Raw genomic sequence first — 21,980 nt, 5'->3', positions numbered from 1 at the left:
CTGTAAGTCCCTAGGGCAGTTAAAGATTACCTGCTGTATCCTGCTGTGTTGCTTCAATATTCTGCCCACTGTTTATGTAGAAGGATTAATGGGCTTGAGGCTGCCCACCTGGATGAGCATACAAAGAATAAGGCTAGTCTGCTGTTGGAGGTAGCAGAGTGGGGACCATTGAGAAACTCAAAACTTAGAAAAGAGGTATCCTTTGATGTGTGACTGTGCTGTCTTAGATAAAACTGTATGAATTCTTTTTCTCTACACCTTGGAAGGTCAGAGAAAAAGGACAAAAACATACAATAGCCGGGATTAGCTGGTGATCACCCACCCGACTGCTAACCGCCCGGCGTGTGGCTTGTGTACGGTCAATAGTTGGGTAGGTATCCCTAAAGGGTGCGCGGTGGTGTCAACTTATGGCGCTCGCGCGACTAGTGCTCTATAGAGGGGTGCGATACTCTACGGCCACTCACACCCGGTGCGAAACCCCCCGGTCCAAGCGCTGGCATCATCAATCTGACGATCAATTGGAATCATCTAGATCATGTGCGGGTGAAGTTCCAGTCCGCTTCTGTGTTCGATCTGGGGCCAAGGAGCTTGCTCAAGGCTCCCAGGAACACAACCGACTAGCCTGTGAGATAGGCTGAGATCCACAGGTGATTGAAAGCTCCCATGACCAAGCCTCATATCAGGTTTTAGTTTCAAGACCATCGAGTATAGATACCATCTTCAATAATCTCTAGTTTTATTCCCAAAGGCGTAGTGTAACTGTGTATCAGAGCTGACTGGATATGCGCCTTGTCAATAGTGTCCATAAAAAACCTTTTCCAGATACGTGTCTATAAGTCCCTCTTCTCATTTATCGACTCACCTGTGACTCTAAGAGTATTGCCCTGCTTGTCATGGGCTCGGTCTAATAGATAAAATGAAATAGCATTCTCAATCTAAACTAGGTAGGTTGGTAGCCATAAGACAAGAATATCGGCCCTGAAGAGGAAAGAGAAGAAGTCACAGGGGTAAGACAAAGGAAACCAAGCGAATCCATCTGATTGCTTGATAGTTGAGAAGTTGGCTACAGCCGATAAAGATATCACAATGAAAGACATATTATCTCTGCTGATCCTCAAATATGTAGATGCACAGACATAATAAGAGCTTTCTGATGGTTATACAGCCGCAATTCAGAATAATCATTGATGAATACAGCATGCCACAGCCTAGGCTCAGAGAACTCTTATCAAGTTGTTAGTGGAATAAATAATGGATACTGAATTGAACACTGAAAACACACCTTTGGTTGGCAAAGAAGTCGCACAGTCGATTATGATCCAATCCTTGATCATATTCTCTTTTAGCCAGGGATGATATTTTCCACCCTCCTTGAATCGAGAGATATGTTCATCAACTCTATTGTGATCTCTCAATAATTCAATCGCCCATTTCTTTTCTGGGATATAGAAATCCACTCGACCGTCCTTAGTTCTTGACCATTCACTGGATATTGGTACGCCTAGCCCAGCTAGGTGGACAAATCCCCTGTGAAATTCATCCTGATATTGGGCTTCCACAGGTCTGGGTTGTGATGCAGTTGATATCTTTTTGCCCTCAGCTGAATGCCTCAGGATTGTGATGGAGAATTCACCCAGAACTTCTTTGCATAATTTCGGTAGTGAGTCAAATCTGGCAGGAAGGGGCATTGACATTTTGCCAATCCAATATTCAACATATCTAAGATGGTCAGATCAGAATAACAATAGGGGCATGTGAGGAGAATTACTTTTCATGTAAGCGCGATGGCAGAACTGCAACATCACCACCATCCAGAGCTACCCTGTGAATCCAACCTTTCTGGTAACAGAACTTGATGCTTGCATCATTGATATCAAATGGAATACTTCCTTCTGTAATTTTGCTCAATATGACTGAGATTCCATTTGTAGCTCTTGATATATCTGGAAAAGAGCGATTAACTGGCTTGCTTCTTAGTTTGTCAAAAACTGTGGCAGTGTCCTCCAGGAACCAGATGACATGATCTTCTGTCAAGGTCCTGATACATCCACGCTTGATGTCATGGCGATAGGCCTGAAACTGTTAGCTTCTTTGCTCAAATATGGCCTCTCAAAATGCCCCAATATGAGGTTCAACTAATTCAACTAACAAAAATTGAAGAGATAATTCAGCACATACCTCGTAAATTACATCAACTATCGATGTCACCGCTCCTGGATGGCCATTTGTTACTGCAAATATATACTCCAGGGCACCTTCATCAAACTTGAATGTCTCTTCATAATGAAATGTAAGCAATCGTGAAATGACATCCCTGAACTCTTCTTGGTCATAAAATAGACCAATAGGTGGTGAGTCTTGCTGGTTTTGTGGTGTCAATGAGATGCGTTGTTCGTCAGAAAACTTGACTGGAGTGAAGAATGTTGGATCTGGGCCTGCTGCTGGACTACCGTAAGAGCAGAAAAGACATAGTCGAAATTTGTAAACATTAGGGGTTAGTCTCTCTTTGAAGATTGTGTTCCAGAGCGCAGCATCATTGTAGGTTGTCTGTGCCTCATCCACAAGAATCACAGTGTTTGATGTCAAAACCCAAGAGAGATCCTGTTCTGATTGTGAAGTTGTGGTGGGAGTGTCCTGTGCTTCATCATTCCATTTTTCAACAAGTCTGACAAGACTATTCCAAGGATTATTGTGATTAAGTTTTTCCCATTCCTTGATCAAGGAAACCTTTCTTCCCTCTTTGCGATAGTAGTCCCTCAAAAGCTCGGAGAGACGTGTTTTACCGCTGGCTGGAGTTCCACGCACATGGACTATGTTCATGTCATCCAAAGTGGCCGCAAGTTTTGACACTGTACGCTCTCGAGGGCATATCAACTGATACTCTGCGATGGGCAGTGTCCGAGGTATATTTACTGTAATGTGTAATTGTTAACTAAAAGCATGAAAGGATCATTAAGAATGGGATATTCTCACCACCTTGTGATTCAGAGCGCTTCCGTTTCTGTGGAGTGGCACCTCCGCTCACAACAACAATATCCACATTTGGATCCTTGCTTTCAGGGAAGAGTGGGTTGGACGTGATCATTCGGCGTGGATGTAGGAATTCACCATCTTTCACATCAAACTCCTCTTCATGATTGAGTTGCACCACAGGGCTGTAGAGCTTGAGATCACTGTAGTGAGGTATGGTATTTTTGATTTTTTCCCTGATTTCTTCCCAGATCTTCTTTTTGAGAGTGTTGATATTATCTTTGCCTGCAACACATTCCATAGGAAATGACTTCTGAAGATCATCGGATAAAGCGCACCATAACTCGCGAGTACGCCGTCGAGACATTGTCAAAGATTGGATTGGATTGAGCACCCAGCTGGTGATGGCGGCGGCCATTGTAAGATAAGGACTAGAAGTGCACCTGCCTGACGAGAACAAGGATTGCACCTGCCTGATGAGAACAAGAGTTGCACCTGCCTAATAAGGGCGAGAAATGCACCTGCCTGACAAACAATAATGTACGAAGAGAGGTTGCTGACGGCCTTGTTACACATACAGGCAAGCAACATGTGTTAGTTCTCTATTCAGAACTATTTCAAGTCAATCGGGAAAGGACTTGGCAGGGAATAGGACGTAGTAAGATGAGGACAAGATGATCATTAGATGTATGGTTTGGAAAGGAAGACATATGGAATATACTACCGCCGCCGCCGTTGCCGCCAAGGAATGTGAGCATGTGATATTAGTGTGCTGATTGGTTTATTGGTTGATTATGTCATACGTCACTCCAGCTGGGGAATTGATAGGGACACACACACACTCCCGCTTTTGCTAGGGACACTCCAGAATTAACGTAATCCACGGCCGAGTTGCGCACCTTCTCCGCCCCCATCAAATAATTCTTCATGACCATATTCTTCAATGCGGCTTTTCTCTATTCTTCATACAAAAATGCCTCTTTCTAAAGAAAATTGAATGCAAATGGCTATCTCAGCCATTCAGAATAAAAAGATCCAATCAAAACGAGAGGCTGCATCTGTTTTTGGAGTGTCTGAAGCTACCCTTCGCAATCGGCTTAAAGTGTTAACTGTTAAGGGCTAAGCCCGTAGTGCTAATTAATGACTAGCTATCATACAAAAAGATTTCGTTGAAGAAGAGAAGAACGGATGTCCGATCGGACGGCTCTATATACAAATGTACATCGTGCGGGGTAGGTAGCCTGGTAACCCCTCCGATCATCCCTCCGAATAACATATCGTTTATTCTACAGGCGCAGCCTGTGATATAAAGGAATGAAATCACAATCAGAAACACGCGCCAGTGGCCACAAGTTAACAAATTTTGAAGAGGAAGCTCTTGTCAAGCAATTGCTAGATGCAGATAAACGAGGTTTTTCAATTCGACCACAATATTTGCATGAGATGGCGCAGATTTTATGTCACAACCTGGCTTCTCTCGTATCGTACCTAGGGTTCTAGTTAGTTGTATTTCGAGATAGGACACTTACCCTAAGTGTCTTCCAGATAGTCGTATGCTCAATGCCCCTCCGGGTCCGGTTCAGTAAGTCGTGTGCGTTGATCGGTATATCGCCCCCTCCAAGCTCCGTAAGATTATCGTCAAGTAGAAACAGTAAAGGTAGCGAATAGAGAAACAAGGCCAACCGAGTACGTATACTGGGTTGTTGGTTAAGTGCGGACGAGTCAGAAACTAGAAGATAACCAATGCTTGATTAACTAGATTGATCGCGAAGAACTAAGCTAAGTACATAAATGAGCGTCCTTATATATCCTTCCATCCTGTGAGTGGTAGTAGGGTTGGTATATTGACTGGTAGAATAATGGTATATGATATACCATTCATATATCGTCTCGTCGATCATCCGTATACCACTGGGTCACGTGATGTCAGCCCCAAATAGTAACTCAACCCCTGTTATTCCCGCATGTTATCATGGTTTGTTAACCAATGATTCTGCCTTGCCTCCCCGCATAATCACGTGAGACTAATACGTTGAGGTCTGTAACATTTTACTTCACAAACGTACACAAGATTCTACTGCAACTATTGGAGTCAATTGGGCCTCCTCCTTCATAAGACGCCGTCCTGAATTACGAACAAGATATAATCAGAGAATTACATATCAGCGTGCAAAGCAGGAAGATCCAAAAGTCCTAAATCAGTGGTTTGAGACTGTACATGCAGCTATTCAAGAACATGGGATCCATGAAGATGACACCTGGAATTTTGATGAAACTGGCTTTGCAATGGGACTCTGTACAACATCTAAGGTAATTACTGCAGTAGAACGCAGTGAAAGGCCTTGTACAGTTATCCAGGGCAACTGTGAATGGGTTACGATCATTGAATGCATCAACTCAAAAGGGATTTCCATACCACCAGTGGTTAACTGGTTATCTTAAAAGGGAAAGAACACCAAGCTCCTTGATATCAAGAGCCTAATCTTCGTCCAGCCTGGAAGCTTACAAATAGCACCAATGGATGGACAACAGATGAGATATGCCTTGAGTGGCTGAAGCAAGTGTTTGATCCTTTTTCCAAACCATATTCAACTGGTGCAAAGCGGTCGCTTATTCTTGATGGCCATTCAAGTCACCAAACTGCAGAGTTTGACAATTTCTGCAAAGAGAATGCAATTATCTGTCTTTGTATGCCTCCACATACATCTCATCTTCTTCAGCCACTTGATGTTGGTATTTTTGGGCCGCTTAAACGCGCGTACGGAAAACTAGTTGAGATGATGATGGTGGCTGGAAATAACCACATTGATAAAATGGTATTTCTGCATCTATATTCTCCTGCACGTGATCAGGTTTTCACTGGAAAGAATATATGCAATGTCTTTGCAGGTGCTAGTCTTAAGCCATTTGATAAAGGCCGGGTTCTTAAAAAAATTACTTTTCAACTTTGTACGCCGACACCACCTCTTATTGAAGCTGAAGGGTCAATTTCCTCTGCTTTGCAAACACCTCAAAATCCTCGCCAAATTGATCGCAAGGTTCGGAGCCTACAGAGAAGTCTTCAAAAGAAGAGAACACTTTCTAGCAGTCCAATCTCTCATATTCAACATCTTGAAAAGGCAGCGCAGATGGCAATGAATATGAACCTTCTTCTTTTACAAGAAAACAAAGTTCTGCGTGCTGAAAATGAGCGAAAGAAGAAGAAGAAGGCAAGGACACATGGTTCTCTAGGGACTGATCTCTTTATGTCTGTACAGGAAGGTCGTGAGCGCATTCAGCAGCTGGATACACAGCTTAATGCACAGGTTGATGAGCCTATACCTGTAACTCATCAGCGCGCTCCACCACGCTGCAGTTGCTGTGGGACTGTTGGACATACTATCAGAAGGTGCCCTAGTAAATAGTTATTCATTCCATCTTTTAAATGGCCTAATTAAATGGTGTTTGTAGTTGAAAAGCTTCAAAAATCATGTTGATTGCGGCGAAGGTGCGCAACTCGGCCGTGGATTACGTTAACAACTAGTTAGGTTAATTTGGGAGTGTCCCTATCAATTCCCACTTCGGGCCACCCAAACGCCACTGGTCAGGTGATTTTTGGGTGGCCCGAAGGTAAGTTTGATTCGTTCTTATCATATGACTCTACATTTATGGCGTATGCTTGAGTTGAGAGCCCGGTTCCGCTCAGAATCCTGAGAATCCGGAGCTCCCCCGGCCCTCTTTGGCTGCTACCTGCCCACAGATGGCCCAGGGCGGCCCTACGGGCTCAGACGGACGGGCCATGGGCGGTGCCGAGGTCTAATCTTAACTACAGGAACGCAGCTGGAATATACAGCTGTATTGGCTCCCTGGTCATGAAGGAATAGGCTGCGGCAGCATTCAACAGATCATATGATACCCAACTATCACATTCGCAGCGATGAGACTTGGATGTCCAACTCAATCTGTCGGATATCTGTTGGATATCCAACAGTATATCAAACATTACGAATATGCCGTGACCTGGAGGAGACTGCATACATTATGCATTCTTTGCAGTATTTTTGATGTATCCAGTGTGTAACAACTGATCTCTTTGAAATCAATCTGGATACTATTTCTTTATTTAACTAATGCATAATGGTGGCCAAGCAGTTTCTTTATTTAATGATTTCTGAGAAAATGAAGCTGGGTCCCACTGCAGAGAACTGTGGCTCCGCGTTTCTGTGCCCTTTTCAAGTATGGCGCCGTCCACTCCCCTCGGAAATGAATTTCTTGTTATGATTCCAGATGAAATGCAGCTTCTTTAATTTTTTCTGCAGAAAGGAGTTCTCACTACTATTACAGTTTATCAGTCTCAAATCCATCTGGCAGCTTTGGCTTCTTCCAAATCCTGCCTGACTGTGCCTGTGTCCTCTCTTCAGTTGCCATTTCATGAAGTGGGAGGCTATTGTCTCCATATCAAGGTGGCCAAAGGTGGTTTAGCATGCCATATTGGCACGGTCTAACTTGGCTTTGTGGTCATCCCATTTCCGCTTGCGTTTGTTTACTGTGTCCTGTCATGCACGAACCACAGGGAGCTCATTGAGAGACTTGGATTCTTTGGAAGAGAGCTTATACGGTTGATTCGGGTCAATCGAAGCACTCAACGAGCACGCAAACCGCACAAACTGCGTTTGAGAACCCGTCTTGCGGATAATGCCCTGAACGTCAACATCGACATTCACCTCATAATGTCGGACGAAGGTGCGGATATCTGCATGCTGTAGGATGACGTTTTGGAGAGCGTCGGTAAGTTCTTCTATCCATATGGTTAGCTACCCAACTAGCTGAAGGGCCGATGAAAACTCACCACTGCTGTTGAGTTCCTTGGCTCCAGTGTATCGAAGGAGGTACGGCCTGGCAACTTGATCAAAGCCTGTGATCTCACCACCTCGACGCATCCGCGATGCACCACAGACACCGTCAGTCTCTTCTCCAAGGCGATTCGATATCCAGCAGTTTCCCGCTCCACCTGGCAGAACACGAATTTATCCAGTATTTCGTCCTTTAGTTTCAGTTTCTGCTGTCCCTTGCCGTCCAGTACCCCAAGGCTGTAGAGTTCCTCTGGGGAATCCAATACTGGCCCAGTTGTAGAAATGTTCTTGAAGCCTTTGATATGAAAGAGCATACTCTTACATGCGGACTGAGGACCAAAGTCGGGATCAAAGATGATTTCTGGAATCTTAAACTCATTCTTATTTAATTCTGTCAGCCGACCGGCTCCCAAGGAGCTATGAGAATAAGAACGCCTATGCAGCCTCCTTCCCAAGGAACCTCTTCATGAAGTCCGGCTTCAAGAAATTAAATAATCGAGGGTGTCCGCCCTCTGGATCTCGGATCAGGGTGAGCCCTATGTCCCGATAACGAAGGTGGAGGAGTGGCTTGCAGTGTGGCTGCGAGCTGACAGAAGAAAAGGATCCGAATGCGCTGCCAGCCGCAGTCAAATGTCATCTCAGTAGTGATTAAGAGAACGCGTGCAAACTCGGCAACATCTTCAATACACATGTTCCTCTTTGGCCGCCGGTCCAGCTCTAGGCCTTTCTCTTTGGCAACAATGGCGATGATCTACACATTCATCACTGGCTGTTCCTTATTTAGCCAGAACAGAAGGGGAATTATATACTCACATCTTGCACCTTGAGAATTATATCTTTGCTCAGTCCTGACGCCGTTTCCTGTTTCAGAACAAGATGCCACGACTTCCAGAATGAGTCAAGCGAGCTCTTGTATCCAATGCCTGGGCAGTGCCGACATTCTTGCCGCGACGGATATCGCACCGCCAGCAAAAAAATGCATACAGGAAACGGACGGTCTTATCTGAGTCTGAGATCCATTGCCAGTGCTGTACCGGGTCGACACCAATATGCCGACAATATCTGCCAGGAAGCCACCGGTGAGCTTTCAACATACCCTAAGGGTCAAGAGAGTTACCTACCTATTCCAGTACATGCGGGTCTCATCGAGTTTCTCCTGAGTGCCATTGCTGTACCGCTGCTGTCGAAACTGGGAGACATTCAAGCTCTCTGCTTGAGCCAAATAGTGTTCAGGAGGCAGCTGGCCCTCATCATCGGAGATATCGTCGCCGGGTTCATCTTCATCATCCGAAAACTATCAAGTTCTGGGTCGCTGGTGGAGTCACTATCAGATCCGTTATCTGAAAAGGTCTCGGTCAGGTCGGAGCTGGCATCGGTCTGATTCTCTTTGTTGTCAGATCTGGCCGGTCGGGAGCGAGGCGCCATGGTCCACACAGCAAACAAAGGAAAGTCTGGAGTAGGAGATAAAGAATAGCGAGGATAACAGCGGTTTCGTGGACGAGGACGACGTACTTCAAAAGGACGGGAAGCGCTGCGAGAGATGCTCATGGGAGGAAGGATGGAAGCAGGGAAGCACACGGTCGGCACGATGCAACCTTAAGATTCAGTTAAATAGACGGCTGTACTCTTCTTAAGTGGACTACAGTTCCATATATCTGACAGGCACGAAAAGAAATAGAATTATCCAACCCAAGACGCCAATCCGCAACAAATTATCGACCGCTTAACCTCAAACCTTTCCAAAATCGAGTTCGAGGTTTTGTAAAAAAAAATATACATAAAAAGCACAGGACGTCAAGCCCCAAAGCACGCTCAGCCATGCACCTATCATGTCAGTAAATTATCAAGTATCAATTCATACGTTGAGTCTCCCATCGCCCACGGTGGGCGGGCCCAACACGGTTTCCTGCACCTGTTCAGTGACTCCCCCCAGTCTGCTAGCAACACCCAGAATACCCGTCTCGACATCCCCGAGTACCGCCGCGAGATCGTTGAGAGCAGAGCTCGACGCCCCAACGGCAGAATCGTCCCGGCTCCGGGATGCCACGAACTCGTGGATCTGGCGGTTGAGGGTGACCTCGACTCCGTGAAGATGGTCTTCAATCTCCTTCATGTGTCGCGTGTACCGGTCGAGGACAATGCCCATTTCATCGGAACGCTGCGAGAAATAGTCGACCAGGTTGACGGGCACCCCGTTGACAGAGGTAGCGGTGGCTGGGTCGCTCTCAACGTCGTCAGGGAGCGCAAGTGTGTTCTTGCGCGTAGACCGGAGCGACTGCTTTTGGTCCGGAACAGACCACCACCCAGCACCTCCTGTAGACTGGTACTGCAAAGGCAATTTGAGGGTGTCAATGGCGCGGAACGCAACCTGGGCCTCCGCTGCATCGCGAGTTACCAAGCTGCGAAGATGGTCGATATCAGCTGCGTCGTTCTCGAGTGCCCGTTGCATGGTTTCGAGTTTCCCTTCAACGAATTCCACGTCGTTCGGTATTGTGGAACCCTGGTTGGCGATGGTAGGGATCAGATCCCCAACCTCGTTGCACATGTTAATCTGATTTAGGACGAATGTGTCAAAGCGCTCGAGCTCTTTCCGGATCTCATCGGCACAGCTTTCGTATTTGGTAGTCGGGAGAAGGTTGCTGAGGTCTACCTTGACCCCAGGAACAACTGTCCCAGTTGCAGTAGATTGTTGCATTGGTTGTTGCGTAGCACCCTGGTTTCCGAACAAGGAAAGCGTAGGCTTCTGGGCCTGTTGTTGCTGTTGTGGTTGTTGAGTCGCAGTGCCTCCACTGTGAGACAAGATATGTTAGTCTGCGATTATTTCCATGATTTGCGCCTTTCAATGCTACTCACAAGAGTCCACCACCATGCGTCGTCGAGCTCCCAAGACCTCCACCGAAAGGAGGCTTGGCCTGTGTCTGTGTTGCGGAGCCACCTAGGTTTCCGAACAATCCTCCGCCGGTGGTGCCGGTCTGGGTGGTGTTGCTCCCGGCCCCTGATGTCCCTCCAAACAGCCCACCAGACTGAGGCTGCGATGTAGTCGCCGTGGTGCTACCGAACAGACCTCCACTGGGCGCGCTGCTCTGTTGTTGTCCTCCACCCAATCCCGAGAACATATTCGATCCCGAAGATTGTTGCTGTGTGTTTCCGCCAAACAAACCGCCGGCAGGCTTAGGCGTAGTCGAACTACCCAAATTCCCGAACAGTCCTCCGGATGTGCTTGTTGTACCGGGCGTGCTTGTCGATGTCGATTGAGCGTTGCCACTGTTAGGAATAAGAATAGTTGTTAGCCTTTCGCTGCTTGGCGGCGATCAAAACAAGAACGTTGCTTGGTTTTCTGGAGATACGCGAACGCCAGGTGTGTGACACTGGCATTTGGTGCGATGCGACTCAATAAAATAGAGGATTGGAAACATGTCTGCATGATACTTACAACAGAGAATTCGCGGAGCCCGTATTGACAGACAGGCCAGTCGAGGGTGTCGAGGGTTTGGCGGAGAACATAGCTGTGGCTTTCCGGGGCTTGCAGAGCCACAGATTCCGGGAATGCGCGAGGAATGAAATGCAAGGAGATTTGCTCCCTTCTTTTCTGCCCTTCTACCCTTAAAAGTGAAAACGGGTGCTTTGCTGGTAGCTGTTGCTGGGCTCTTTCGGTGATGCAGTCGAAAAACAAAAGTCGCAGATCGGAGATGTGCGGAGAAATGATCTGCCGGGCCCCCGGAGAGTTTGACCTCACCTCACAGCTTCAAAATCGCCGAATTTGGAGAACGTTTGTCGTCCGATTTTGTTGTTCTCCTGGTTTGAAAAGACAATTTGTGGACTGGGTTCAGAAAACCTTGGAATGATATATTGGATTGCTGCTCTTTGGGCCGCTATCTGCAATATCTGTGCTCTATCAAAGAGTCCGTAGTCAAGGGGTCTTTTGGTCTTTTGGATAGTTTCACTACGGTTTCCTTTCACTTCTTATCTGTCACTGAGATCTGGAGCCTGGCTTTATCTTCTGTCTATGATTTAGCGTAATCTTCTTCAGCTTTCCTGCTTCCTTTTCAACTTGGCGCGCTAGCTATCCTAGGATATTTCATGCATTTTGGCTGCAAAGCTGTCCTTTCCATAACATTACTTGATTGCCAGTGACAAAGGGATTTCCCCTACGGCCCAAGGGAGAGTTCCTACGGGTGGATCTTGCCAAACTGAGGTCATCATGGTTGAGGAAGTGTCTGACTGGAAGCCCATCTGCGTGGCTTCGACGCAGGGCAATGACAACCCCCGAAGTCCCGGTTCTAATGGAGAGAGGCCTGCCTGTGAAAATTCAGACTACTCCGGATCAAACTATTTCAAAGGCGCAGAGTGGTTTGTTCTCCATAACCTTCCTTTCCAGAATGAACTGTTGGCTAACATGTTCGCATTGTAGGTCGCCCGATGGCGCGACTCTGTTGACTGATTCAGCAGACCACCATATCAGAACATTTATTCTGTAAGTTGTACCATCTCAATCTATCAGATCCCGCTAACAGGAAGCTAGACCGCCGGACCTCTTGGATGAGAGGGCGTCACCACATCGGTTGTCTCCGTATTCTACTTTACCGTCAGCAGAGCCCACATATGCTACCGCTATATACCCCTTTTACTCGCTTCAAGATCCGTCCACTACATTGTTTCTCTCTTCAATCCGGGATCATCCGATCAAACTCGTGTCTGCTCTTGCTCCAACCACGATGGCAACTTATTCCCTGATTCATCCGACCACGGAGGCCTTCATTGCGCCACACACCATCATATACCCTTCTGCCCTTGGAGGAACACATTTTCTCACTGGGTCAGACAGTCTTATTTGCTTGTTTGATGTTTCCAGGCCTGGGAGTGACGGCCCTGTCTCATGGATGCCCACGATTCCTAGCAAACGAAAGCAGATTGTGGGTGGAGGTATCGGTATGAAAGGTATCGTATCAGCGATGGCAGTCAGCCCGGTTGGTGATGGTATACTTGCCGCGGGTACCTTCACGAGGCAGATCGGTCTTTATGATTCCAATGGATCCGGGCAGCTTCTAGGCACTTTCAGCGTTGCCAAGGCGGAGGCTAACCGCGAGATCGGTGGTCGAGGTGTCACGCAGCTTCTCTGGAGCCCTTGTGGAAGATATCTTTACGTCTCTGAACGAAAGAGCGACGGAGTGTTGATTTATGATATCCGAGTAACGGGGCAACTCCTTGGGTGGCTCCGGGGCCGCAAGGCATTCACGAACCAACGCATGAAGATAGATGTCGTACCTTCAGGTGACAGCGGCTCCCATGAAATCTGGGCCGGGGGAACAGATGGATTTATGAGGGTCTGGCGGAACCCGACCCATACGGTTGGTAGTAGAGATCCTGATTGGGAATGGAAGGTTCATAATGGTAAGCGCCTTGATCACACCTTGAGAATATCAATAGCTTATATGATACAGACTCTGTGACCAGTACTGTACTTCATCCTATGGGAACTGTGGCAGCCACATGCTCGGGGCAGAGACACTATCCGGACGATGCAACCCGCGACGAGAGCTGCTCTCCTTCAAACGTGGGGATTGACAATACCTTGAAAGTCTGGTCGATGCCATTTCTTGAAACCCTATCAGATGGCTAGATTTGTCGAATTCAAGATCTGTGTGACTCGAAGGAATGCTGATTGGCCAAGTCTCAGCCCTAAACGCCTCATCTTTTCGAGAATACTCTACAAAGGCGGATTTGCCTCGATTGTACACTATGGAATGCGCAGTAAGTGTAGGCTCACGTACCTGTGGGTATTACCCTTTGTTTAAATATCTAATTCTGAACATTACATGGTGGACCTGCGGAAATTTGAGACATTTGCAACTTCTCTCTTTATGGTGCTTCGGTTTGATAACGTCGAGTTACCAATTGACGCTACTCCTACAAAGTGCTAAATGGGTTGAGCGAGATCAACTTGTTTATGTTTTTATTGAAATTGGCAGCCCCCATGATCTGATGGAAGGGCCCAAGCAGGCTATGTCAGGTCACTCCTTGCGTTTCATAATGATCTATTCTGATATGGAAATCGAGTCGTCGCAATTTTGGCGTAAGTGTCAGCAACTGCCTCGAACCTCGAAGTTCAGGTGGCACTAGAGAGGTTGGAGCAGCACTTCACTGCTTGTGTCCCACCGGGACCTCGCCAGAGATGATGAATCTAGTGCTCTCCGTTCTTCTAGAATATCTGGCGAAGAATTGGCGTTCTGTGTCCTTACCTATGGAAGTTATCGAGTGTTTAGTCGACGCAAACATCTTTCAAGCTGGAGCCCTGACAACGATGTTTATGAAGTTTGCCTCTTTCCATCGGAACTTCAAGGTGAATGATTGTTGATGTCGCGTCTATAGACGACGCGACTAGCGCGCCATTCACTGCTATAAATACTCACAGCCCTAGGCGATTTTTCCTCGACTTCCTTTCCTCTTTAAACGCGCTCTTCGCCACCTTTCTTTCTCATCTCTCTCCGTTTCCCTCCACATCAGCTTCATCTTTCTTTCACTCTTGCCAACCTCTACGAATCAACTTCACATTCACAGACTTGTTCTCATCTCGGTATATCTTAAATCGATATTCTTAACCCTATCCTTCGTTCTTGGATCTTGGAAATTCCTTTCTTTGTCGAGAGGATTTTTTTTTGAGCTCTCTGGTCTCTCGTTACGTGCTTCCTCATTATGTACGACTGCAACGAGCTTTTTGACGACATGGACGTGAAGCATCAAGCCCCTGTTGCCAATGGTGAGGTCAATATTTACTGGGAAAACAATACGGTGGAATCGTGAGTTGATAACCTCGTGGCCGTCGCTTGGTTGTTTGCTTTCTAACAGAAGGCAATAGCTCCCAGAATGGCGCACATCTGGCTGTTGATGGCGGACAATCAGACGGCAGCGAAGGCAGCTTCGACGACACAGACTATAACGGCTCCCCGGGTGCAACGCAGGTGATTCAGTCTGTGGAGGATGGTATCCACTCTGGCGTGCCTTTTGGTGAGGGCTTGAAACGGCTGGAAGAGGAAGCAGCGCCGCATCATCATCCTATCGATTATGCTACGTCGTCCTTTGGCGGCAGCTCCAATTCTCCACGCGGACTGTTTACTCAAACCTCAGCGAACCTTCCACTCTACGAGGGAAACCAACGCTTCACAACCACACGGGGCCACAATGGTCATATTGCAATTCACCCTGTCTATCCTCACAATTCTGCATTTACAGCTCATCCGCATGGCATGGGACATGCCTATTCCAATGAGCGACTGAGTAGTAGTTCGGATAATACCAAGTATGCACCCTTAGTCAAGCGACAGACTTGTGGGTTATCACTGATATTGACCATCTCACAGCTTTCTCATCCCTGACAAATCGGAAATCACACCAGATCCTCGCCCCTCTTCTCATCCCATTAATGACGAGGATTCGAATTCCAATGGCTCCCGCAATGAAAGCCCCGCCGGCTCTACCGGTCGTCGCAAGAAACCGATCGTCATCAAAACAAACTACGCATCTGCCACTCCCCCTGATATGAGTGCAAGACTAGCTGTGTCGACAAGCAGTGAATCCTCGGCTGACGACGGTTGTGAGACTGACGAGGAAGATATGCCGTACCTCACTTTCGTCGATCCGGTCGTTCCTGATTTTGTGCCAAAGATGTCAGACCTCTTGAATGTGAAGTATAGCAATGCCGACCAGAACACGATCTTTGAGACTGCCGAAGCTGCTAATCGACTTACTGGCGGTGGCAACGTTCCTAAAGACAACACACTCCCTCGCACCCAAGCGCAGCGAAGGGCTTTCGTCAAGGCCGTGTTCAACGCGGTGAAGAGCACTGAGCATGCGGAGGATAATCCGGGCATGATCAGGCCGTTCGCGGAAGGCAAATACTCGGATCGTCGAATTGAGGTTTTGGCCTGGAACATTTTGCATACTTGCGTTGTCCGCCATACGACCGGTGCTTTGTTGGCGCCGTTCGAGGTGAAGAAGAAGGGTACCACCGAATTGGCCACTTTCGCTGACCGCATGGCGAAGGTCATTGAATGCCTTACTGTAAGAGCGCCCTTTGAAATCTATCTAACGCTACATAACACTGACTCCTATCTCTCAAGACCCAGAAAACGATTTGCAAACACTTGCTCGACCCTTACTATCTGTTCCAGTTTGTCGACGATCCGGTCGCCTCTCAGAAGCGTGTCCTTGCGAACAAGAACCTTAACAAACGCAAAGGCGATATCATGAATGCTGGCAAGCGTATTATGAGCAAATCCAGCATTGCCGGCTCGCCACAGAGCAAAATCGACGATTCTTTTGCCAGTGAAACACCGTCGAGCTTCGGACTTCCCCATGAAATGACTCCCTCCAGCAGTCAGGAAGTAAACGATTCAGAGCAGACCATCACCCCCGACGGAACCATCAATGAAATCATTATGGCACGCAACTTCAACACGGCCTCTCCTGCGGCTCGTCGCGCCTCGCTCAACCTGGGACCGGGTGGTAATATCACTCCTCATCACATGCCCCGCAATACTCAACAGTCGTCTCCATCTCCCGCTCCCAAGAGTGGCGCCGCTGCAGCTCATATTCGCAGGTTTCATGAACGTCGTTTGTCCAACCTCGCGGCTCAGCGTCGGGCTCAGAACGCCCGTACCCCAAGTCACTCTCGTAACAACTCGATCGATGGCTCTCTGACCACTAGCTTCTATGCTCCCGAACAGCACCATTTTACAGTTGGAAGTACGCCAGGAAGGCTCAGATCTGAATCTACGAGTACGACTGCCAGTCACAAGCGTCGCGCTTCTGAAGTGGACGATATCGAAGAAATCGCGTCTCCGAAGAAGCGGCATTGAAGCGAGACAGCTTGATCTAATATTCACGATTTACGACTTCAGCTTTATGTTCAACTTTCTTGTCGATACCATTTAATCTCCGATTGGTCCAATTATTTACGATTGGCACTAGGCGCATTTACGCTGGCCTTTATGCTGGCGCAGCCATCTCTGCATTACGTTACGCAACCTACGAATTTCCTTCAATATGGCCCACGAATCTTTTCATCTTTAATAAAAACTCAGGAAATTTTCTGTTCATTACGGTTTGGGTGGGATCTTGTTCACTTTTTGTCCATACACATAATGTTCTTGGTCGCTGTCTGACGGCTTCTGATACCGTTTAGACTAGACTATTTTTACAAAATATCTTATCTTTTCGTCTTGTTTTTCTTGTTTCATGGTTACTTGGTGGCATGTTCCGTTCTATTTCTTTTCTTGTTGATACTTATTGGAAGCGTTGATATGGCTTAGCCCTATCTTGCTGTACTACCAAAAAAAAAATGTCGTTTGGTTGTTTCTATTTCCTATTTCTCATTGATATTGTTGGGCAAATTGTTGTAATTTTAATCAAACAAAAATCTAGATTGATGTTTTTATCTATTCTCTCACAGAATCCTGCTCGGGGTATCTATGATCATTGTACGCAAAGAAATCGAGCACTTGGAGGTGACCTCGTTTACTCAACGGGCTGAATCCCGTATTTCCCATAATCAAAGTCCACCAAGCTCCTCACCAACTCAGCCCATCCATCCCCAATTGTCCCGACCTGCCCAGAATCCCCCAACCGCCCCTTCTTCAACACGTCCGCCTCCTTCTCCGTCTCCGTCTTCTCTTCCTCTTTATGCTCCCCCGTCAACCCAGCCAACACCTCCTCTTCGCGGCCCTTATACGCCTCCAGCAGACCCGGATGTGGACACCAAATAACCCTCATCCCAGCTCTCCGCCCAGCCTCAACACCCGGCACCGCATCCTCGAAAACAAGACACTCCTCAGGCTTCACCTCCTCCTCACCCTTCACCCTCAACCCCGTATTGATCGTCTCCAGCGCAAGCAGATAAATATCCGGAAGCGGTTTACCCCGTCCCTTCCCGATCCGCGTATCATCGCCCAATACCTTCTGCGACGCCGGGAAAACATCAAACAACTCCTGCAGATGCTCCGTCTTCATCTGGTAGTTCTTGCTATGCGAGGACGTCGCGAGGGCGAGGTGCACCGGGTTATCCGAGTTCTTTGTTGATGCTAGTCTGGCGAGAAGGGTCTCGACGCCGGGGAGGGGCGCGGATTCGGGGAAGAGCTTGGCTTGGAGGGTCGCTTGCTTTTTGAGGTATTCTTCGGGGGTTATGGGGAGTTTGGCCCAGTCGTGGAAGATCCGGCTTGCCTGGTGGTGTTCAATCAATGTTAGCTTATCTATCACGCGATCTGTGGTTTGTTAGGTGTGTATAGGCGGTGATGTACCTCCGGCTGCGGCCGGCCCTGTAATTGTGCCTTGATGTTCCAAGGGAGCAAGGGCTTGCCATATTCCTGTAGGATTGTGTTTGTGACGAGGGTGTATTTATCCTCTGTGTCGAGGAGGAGGCCGTCCATGTCGAAGAGACATGCTCGAACACGGGGAAAACTGGCGGAGTGTCAGATCGTCGTTCAGAGATATATTCTGCTCCACGGGGGCTGTTGCTGGGATGGTAACGTACCTCGGTGATGCCATCTTCTGTAGGTCGGTAGGTGTATTATTCAACTATGAGGATTGTAGAAGGTGGTGTCGAGTACGATTTCAGGATTGCGGGGGATACGGTGTTCCTGAAAGGGTATAGTGTCGTGAATCTTGGCATTCAGGGCAGGAAATGCAGCCCTACACCTGTATTTCCCACGGGGTACAATACGACGACAAATAAAAGAGTGACCTTTTTTTTTCTCATGAGGGATTTTGGGCGATGTCCAAAGAGGTCGCATGTCGGTTTGCCGATGAGGAGCCTCGTCGGTTTCAGAGGGTACTTCAATAGCCTTCCGTTTCCGATGGATTCGCGAGTACCTGAATTCCGTACATACTGGCTGCTGTCATAATGAAGAAAACGATCCATAGAAAGCGTTGACCCTAGAAATATTTATGAATTTGCCGGGAAGAGAATACAGCTACTCTTCCTATCGAACACAGCAGCAAATAACGCCAACGCCAGTCAAATAAAACCGCCATGGTTGGAGACTCAAAAAGTAGCCCTATCGACCATTTTGGCGATATCTGGCTGAAGGATCTTCCTCCCATCATCAAAAGGTACCAGTATAAAGGGGAAAGGCAATTTCAGGAGGGATTGGATGTAGAATATGACCGCCTGCAACATTATGGGGATGCCAGTGAATTGTTACTCTTCGAAATCGACCAAGAAAAATTCTCTTGCGATTTTCTCAACGCCAAAGACACACAAAGTAAGTCTTGGTCTTCGTTCAGTGCTATTGAATGACTTTTACTCTTGGAAATGATGTCCTACGAGCACGCCGTTGCGCAGAACGCATTTGACAATGCGCTGATCCAAGCTCTGACACCGATGGGTCTGGGACAGGCCTTGCGGCCATATGCGGGCGTGATCATCGAGGGCGGCAAAGACGACAGGAAAAAAGGAGATAATGCATGGGGTTCATCGCGATGACCGCGCGGCCGTGATCAAAACTGACCCACTGTGGTACTCGAGGTTGCCGTTTCCGAACCTCAATCGAAGCTTCAATCAGATGTTCGCTTCTGGTTAGGGCAAGGCCAAGGCAATGTCAACATCGTCTTCACGCTGACCGTTGACTGCCAAAAACCCAGAATATGGATTGAGAAATGGGAGTCGATGGGTGATCGGGAGCATCGTACTCAGCAGGTCACGGTATACCGGGGCGCAAACAACCGCGTCTACATAACCGGCTACCCTCTTACCATCGAATTTCTACGACTATCTCTCCGTGATACCAGCAGCCCCAAAGAGGCAGACATCAATTCGACCAGAGTGTTCTCGAAACGATGCCTGTTTGGGATGCTCAAAATTTTGAAATTCGAGACATTGGCTAGCTTCGTCTTTTCTAAGCCCATGACGCTTCTTTCTTCTTTTTCTTTTTCTTTTTCTTTTGTCTTCTATTATCTGCGCTTAGTTCTCTTTTCTTTTCTTTTTTTTTTTATTCGGTCCTGACTACCATGAGGAGATCTGCTTTCTTTACTGAAGTAAATATGTCGTTTTTAATTCATGACACGTCCAAAATATATCAGCGTAAAAGATTCCTCGTAGCACCATATTCAAGCATTCTCACTTCCGAAAAAGGTCAGCAGCGGGCCAGTAACTCTAGTGACCGTACAGAGACCCGTCCGATTACACATCTACATCAGGGAACGCGTGTTCGAACTGTGCATTTCCACTGGCGCATTTGCTAGAGAAGATATCCATTGGGGCTGTCTCCCGGCTGAGTAAAAAGAAGCTAAATGGCTTCATTCTAGCCTGTTTGATATGACTATAATCAGAAGTCCTGAATTCGGTGTTCCGCTCGATGGTGAGCTATGTTACCTTTCGCATGCAGCAACCATCCGACTAGGATGGTCAACGCGTATACTCCTATACATGTTTGACGGGGCATTTCAGTGCTCTTTTATCCCGCAATCGTTCCTTTATGTAGTTGGTCCATGCTCTGAGAGGTTGCCTATATATAATCTGTTCGATAGATATTTAGCAAGGCAGGGTCTTACCTCCTGTATATTGAATATATAGGTTGTTTTCTCACGTGGTGTTCCGCTATCGTAGTCAACAGAATCTGTATAATTTTTTTTTAACGAGACGGGGAAAGTCGGCTTAGTCCGGTGGACAATAATCGAAACTATAATCCTAATATAAAAAGTTAAATTCTCCTGGTTTCTGATATGCAGTCATCCACTATCACACAATCAGGCTACCGAAGATTGTCTGGAAAGCCAGGCACGAACACCAAGTCTTATGCGAGAATCCCAGCCCCTGCAATTTTTTCTGAAGGGTGGGAGCAAAATTTGTCGCAAATTGAAGTTCGAATGACATGAAGCTATAGTTGACCGAGGACAAACATCAACGACATACAATGGCATCACGATGAAGTAATTTTATGGTAGAGGATAGGGATATTCAAGTACCGGACAATCGTATATATGTAGAGTCAGATTCAACTTCATAAGTTCACCAGCATCCCAAGGGCATCAACCGGGAAAGATAGACAAAGTGGCGTCGAAAGATACGCTTCCAGCAACAGAAAACAGAAACCATGGCCAAAGCATTCTGGACAGTCTGCAGTCGGGAACCCAAAAACGTCGATACCAGGGTGTAAGGAAGCTCTTGGATGTGGTGAGGCGCCAAGAGGCCCTGTTAGTGAATGATTGGGACGACACACAAAGCCAGTACTTGATCGTTTTGCACATTGATGAGCACACCCTGCTACCTGAGATCCTCTGATAACCAAGACCATCTGGAACTGGATACTATCATCGACCATTATAAAGAGTTCTCGGTGACGGAAAACACATTCCTGCTCAAGATGGGCCTAAGCCCAATCTACGAAAGCCTGCACCGCAACCTCTACGACATAGTCGGAGACAAGCTAGATCTCATGGGATTGAAATGACACACCCGATCCACAGGCTCCACTGAGGTCAACATTCGATCCTGCCGAAAGCGACCAGATACTGACATGCAGCCGCTCCCATCTCCGAAAAAAGGGAACAAAGGATTACCATCGCTCATAATGGAGGTGGGATATTCCAGATCTCGCACGAAGACCGACGATGATATCAAGTCCTGGATAAGATCAAAATCGGCATGGCCATAACGGCAAACTGGCGCGTCCCAGAGTTCACAACCCGGAAGTGGGTTGAGGAGAAAGGCAACAATGGAATCGAGGCACCCCTGGACCAAGAAGTTAAATTTTCGAAAAAGAAAGGCAGTTCGGATGTTCGGGTGACGAGCGGACCACTGATTATCGAATTTGAGCATCTTTTGCTGCGCGTCAAAAGGAGCCCCCAAGAGGTCGATATCGACATTGACGATAATGACCTGGAGGATTGGGCGGACTATGCGTAGGGAGAGCAGGGATTTTGGTAGGTGTGAGACTTGCTTTCCCCGACGATGCTCATTCTCATCCATTGTGTGAGCTATGTATGCTGAGATTCACATGGGATTGGATGGCTCCATGATGAACAACGGTGACAATGTAGTTATCCTATTCAGATGTATCCTCTACGTGATTCTTGTTAAGATGGCACCTGCTTTATAGAATTATGCCTTGATGCCCTGCTTCAATCTGCTGCAATTTCAATTTACTATTTACCCTATTCCAACCATTCACCCATCTACCTACACCG

The 21,980-nt window shown here is 47.3% G+C and overlaps 7 protein-coding genes across 7 annotated transcripts; 3 read left to right on the top strand and 4 right to left on the bottom strand.

The window, feature by feature from the left end:
- Positions 1-1,114: 1,114 nt before the first annotated feature.
- On the bottom strand, positions 1,115-3,388 carry ACHE_60170S (uncharacterized protein; the record flags this gene model as incomplete). The annotated part of the gene is made up of 5 exons (XM_043281315.1): positions 1,115-1,224; positions 1,283-1,719; positions 1,769-2,073; positions 2,179-2,912; positions 2,974-3,388. 5 exons carry the CDS (start codon positions 3,386-3,388, stop codon positions 1,115-1,117), a joined length of 2,001 nt encoding a protein of 666 aa, XP_043138806.1.
- A 4,117-nt stretch (positions 3,389-7,505) lies between these two features.
- On the bottom strand, positions 7,506-7,889 carry ACHE_60169S (uncharacterized protein; the record flags this gene model as incomplete). The annotated part of the gene is made up of 2 exons (XM_043281314.1): positions 7,506-7,747; positions 7,799-7,889. The coding sequence occupies 2 exons, from the start codon at positions 7,887-7,889 to the stop codon at positions 7,506-7,508; spliced, it is 333 nt and encodes a 110-aa protein (XP_043138805.1).
- Positions 7,890-9,657: 1,768 nt separating this feature from the next.
- ACHE_60168S (uncharacterized protein) lies at positions 9,658-11,306 on the bottom strand (the record flags this gene model as incomplete). Its single annotated transcript, XM_043281313.1, has 3 exons — positions 9,658-10,591; positions 10,656-11,066; positions 11,236-11,306. The coding sequence occupies 3 exons, from the start codon at positions 11,304-11,306 to the stop codon at positions 9,658-9,660; spliced, it is 1,416 nt and encodes a 471-aa protein (XP_043138804.1).
- A 697-nt stretch (positions 11,307-12,003) lies between these two features.
- ACHE_60167A (uncharacterized protein) lies at positions 12,004-13,422 on the top strand (the record flags this gene model as incomplete). The annotated part of the gene is made up of 4 exons (XM_043281312.1): positions 12,004-12,152; positions 12,214-12,276; positions 12,325-13,193; positions 13,244-13,422. 4 exons carry the CDS (start codon positions 12,004-12,006, stop codon positions 13,420-13,422), a joined length of 1,260 nt encoding a protein of 419 aa, XP_043138803.1.
- A 1,073-nt stretch (positions 13,423-14,495) lies between these two features.
- On the top strand, positions 14,496-16,657 carry ACHE_60166A (uncharacterized protein; the record flags this gene model as incomplete). Its single annotated transcript, XM_043281311.1, has 4 exons — positions 14,496-14,599; positions 14,659-15,099; positions 15,161-15,860; positions 15,920-16,657. 4 exons carry the CDS (start codon positions 14,496-14,498, stop codon positions 16,655-16,657), a joined length of 1,983 nt encoding a protein of 660 aa, XP_043138802.1.
- A 658-nt stretch (positions 16,658-17,315) lies between these two features.
- ACHE_60165S (haloacid dehalogenase superfamily protein) lies at positions 17,316-18,341 on the bottom strand (the record flags this gene model as incomplete). The annotated part of the gene is made up of 3 exons (XM_043281310.1): positions 17,316-18,017; positions 18,095-18,254; positions 18,328-18,341. The coding sequence occupies 3 exons, from the start codon at positions 18,339-18,341 to the stop codon at positions 17,316-17,318; spliced, it is 876 nt and encodes a 291-aa protein (XP_043138801.1).
- A 3,097-nt stretch (positions 18,342-21,438) lies between these two features.
- ACHE_60164A (uncharacterized protein) lies at positions 21,439-21,699 on the top strand (the record flags this gene model as incomplete). The annotated part of the gene is made up of 1 exon (XM_043281308.1): positions 21,439-21,699. The coding sequence occupies one exon, from the start codon at positions 21,439-21,441 to the stop codon at positions 21,697-21,699; it is 261 nt and encodes an 86-aa protein (XP_043138800.1).
- Between the last annotated feature and the right edge of the window lie 281 nt (positions 21,700-21,980).

The sequence above is a fragment of the Aspergillus chevalieri genome, chromosome 6, assembly GCF_016861735.1.
Source record: "Aspergillus chevalieri M1 DNA, chromosome 6, nearly complete sequence".
Classification (NCBI taxonomy): Eukaryota; Fungi; Ascomycota; class Eurotiomycetes; order Eurotiales; family Aspergillaceae; genus Aspergillus; species Aspergillus chevalieri.
This window is presented reverse-complemented; position numbering and strand designations above follow the sequence as displayed.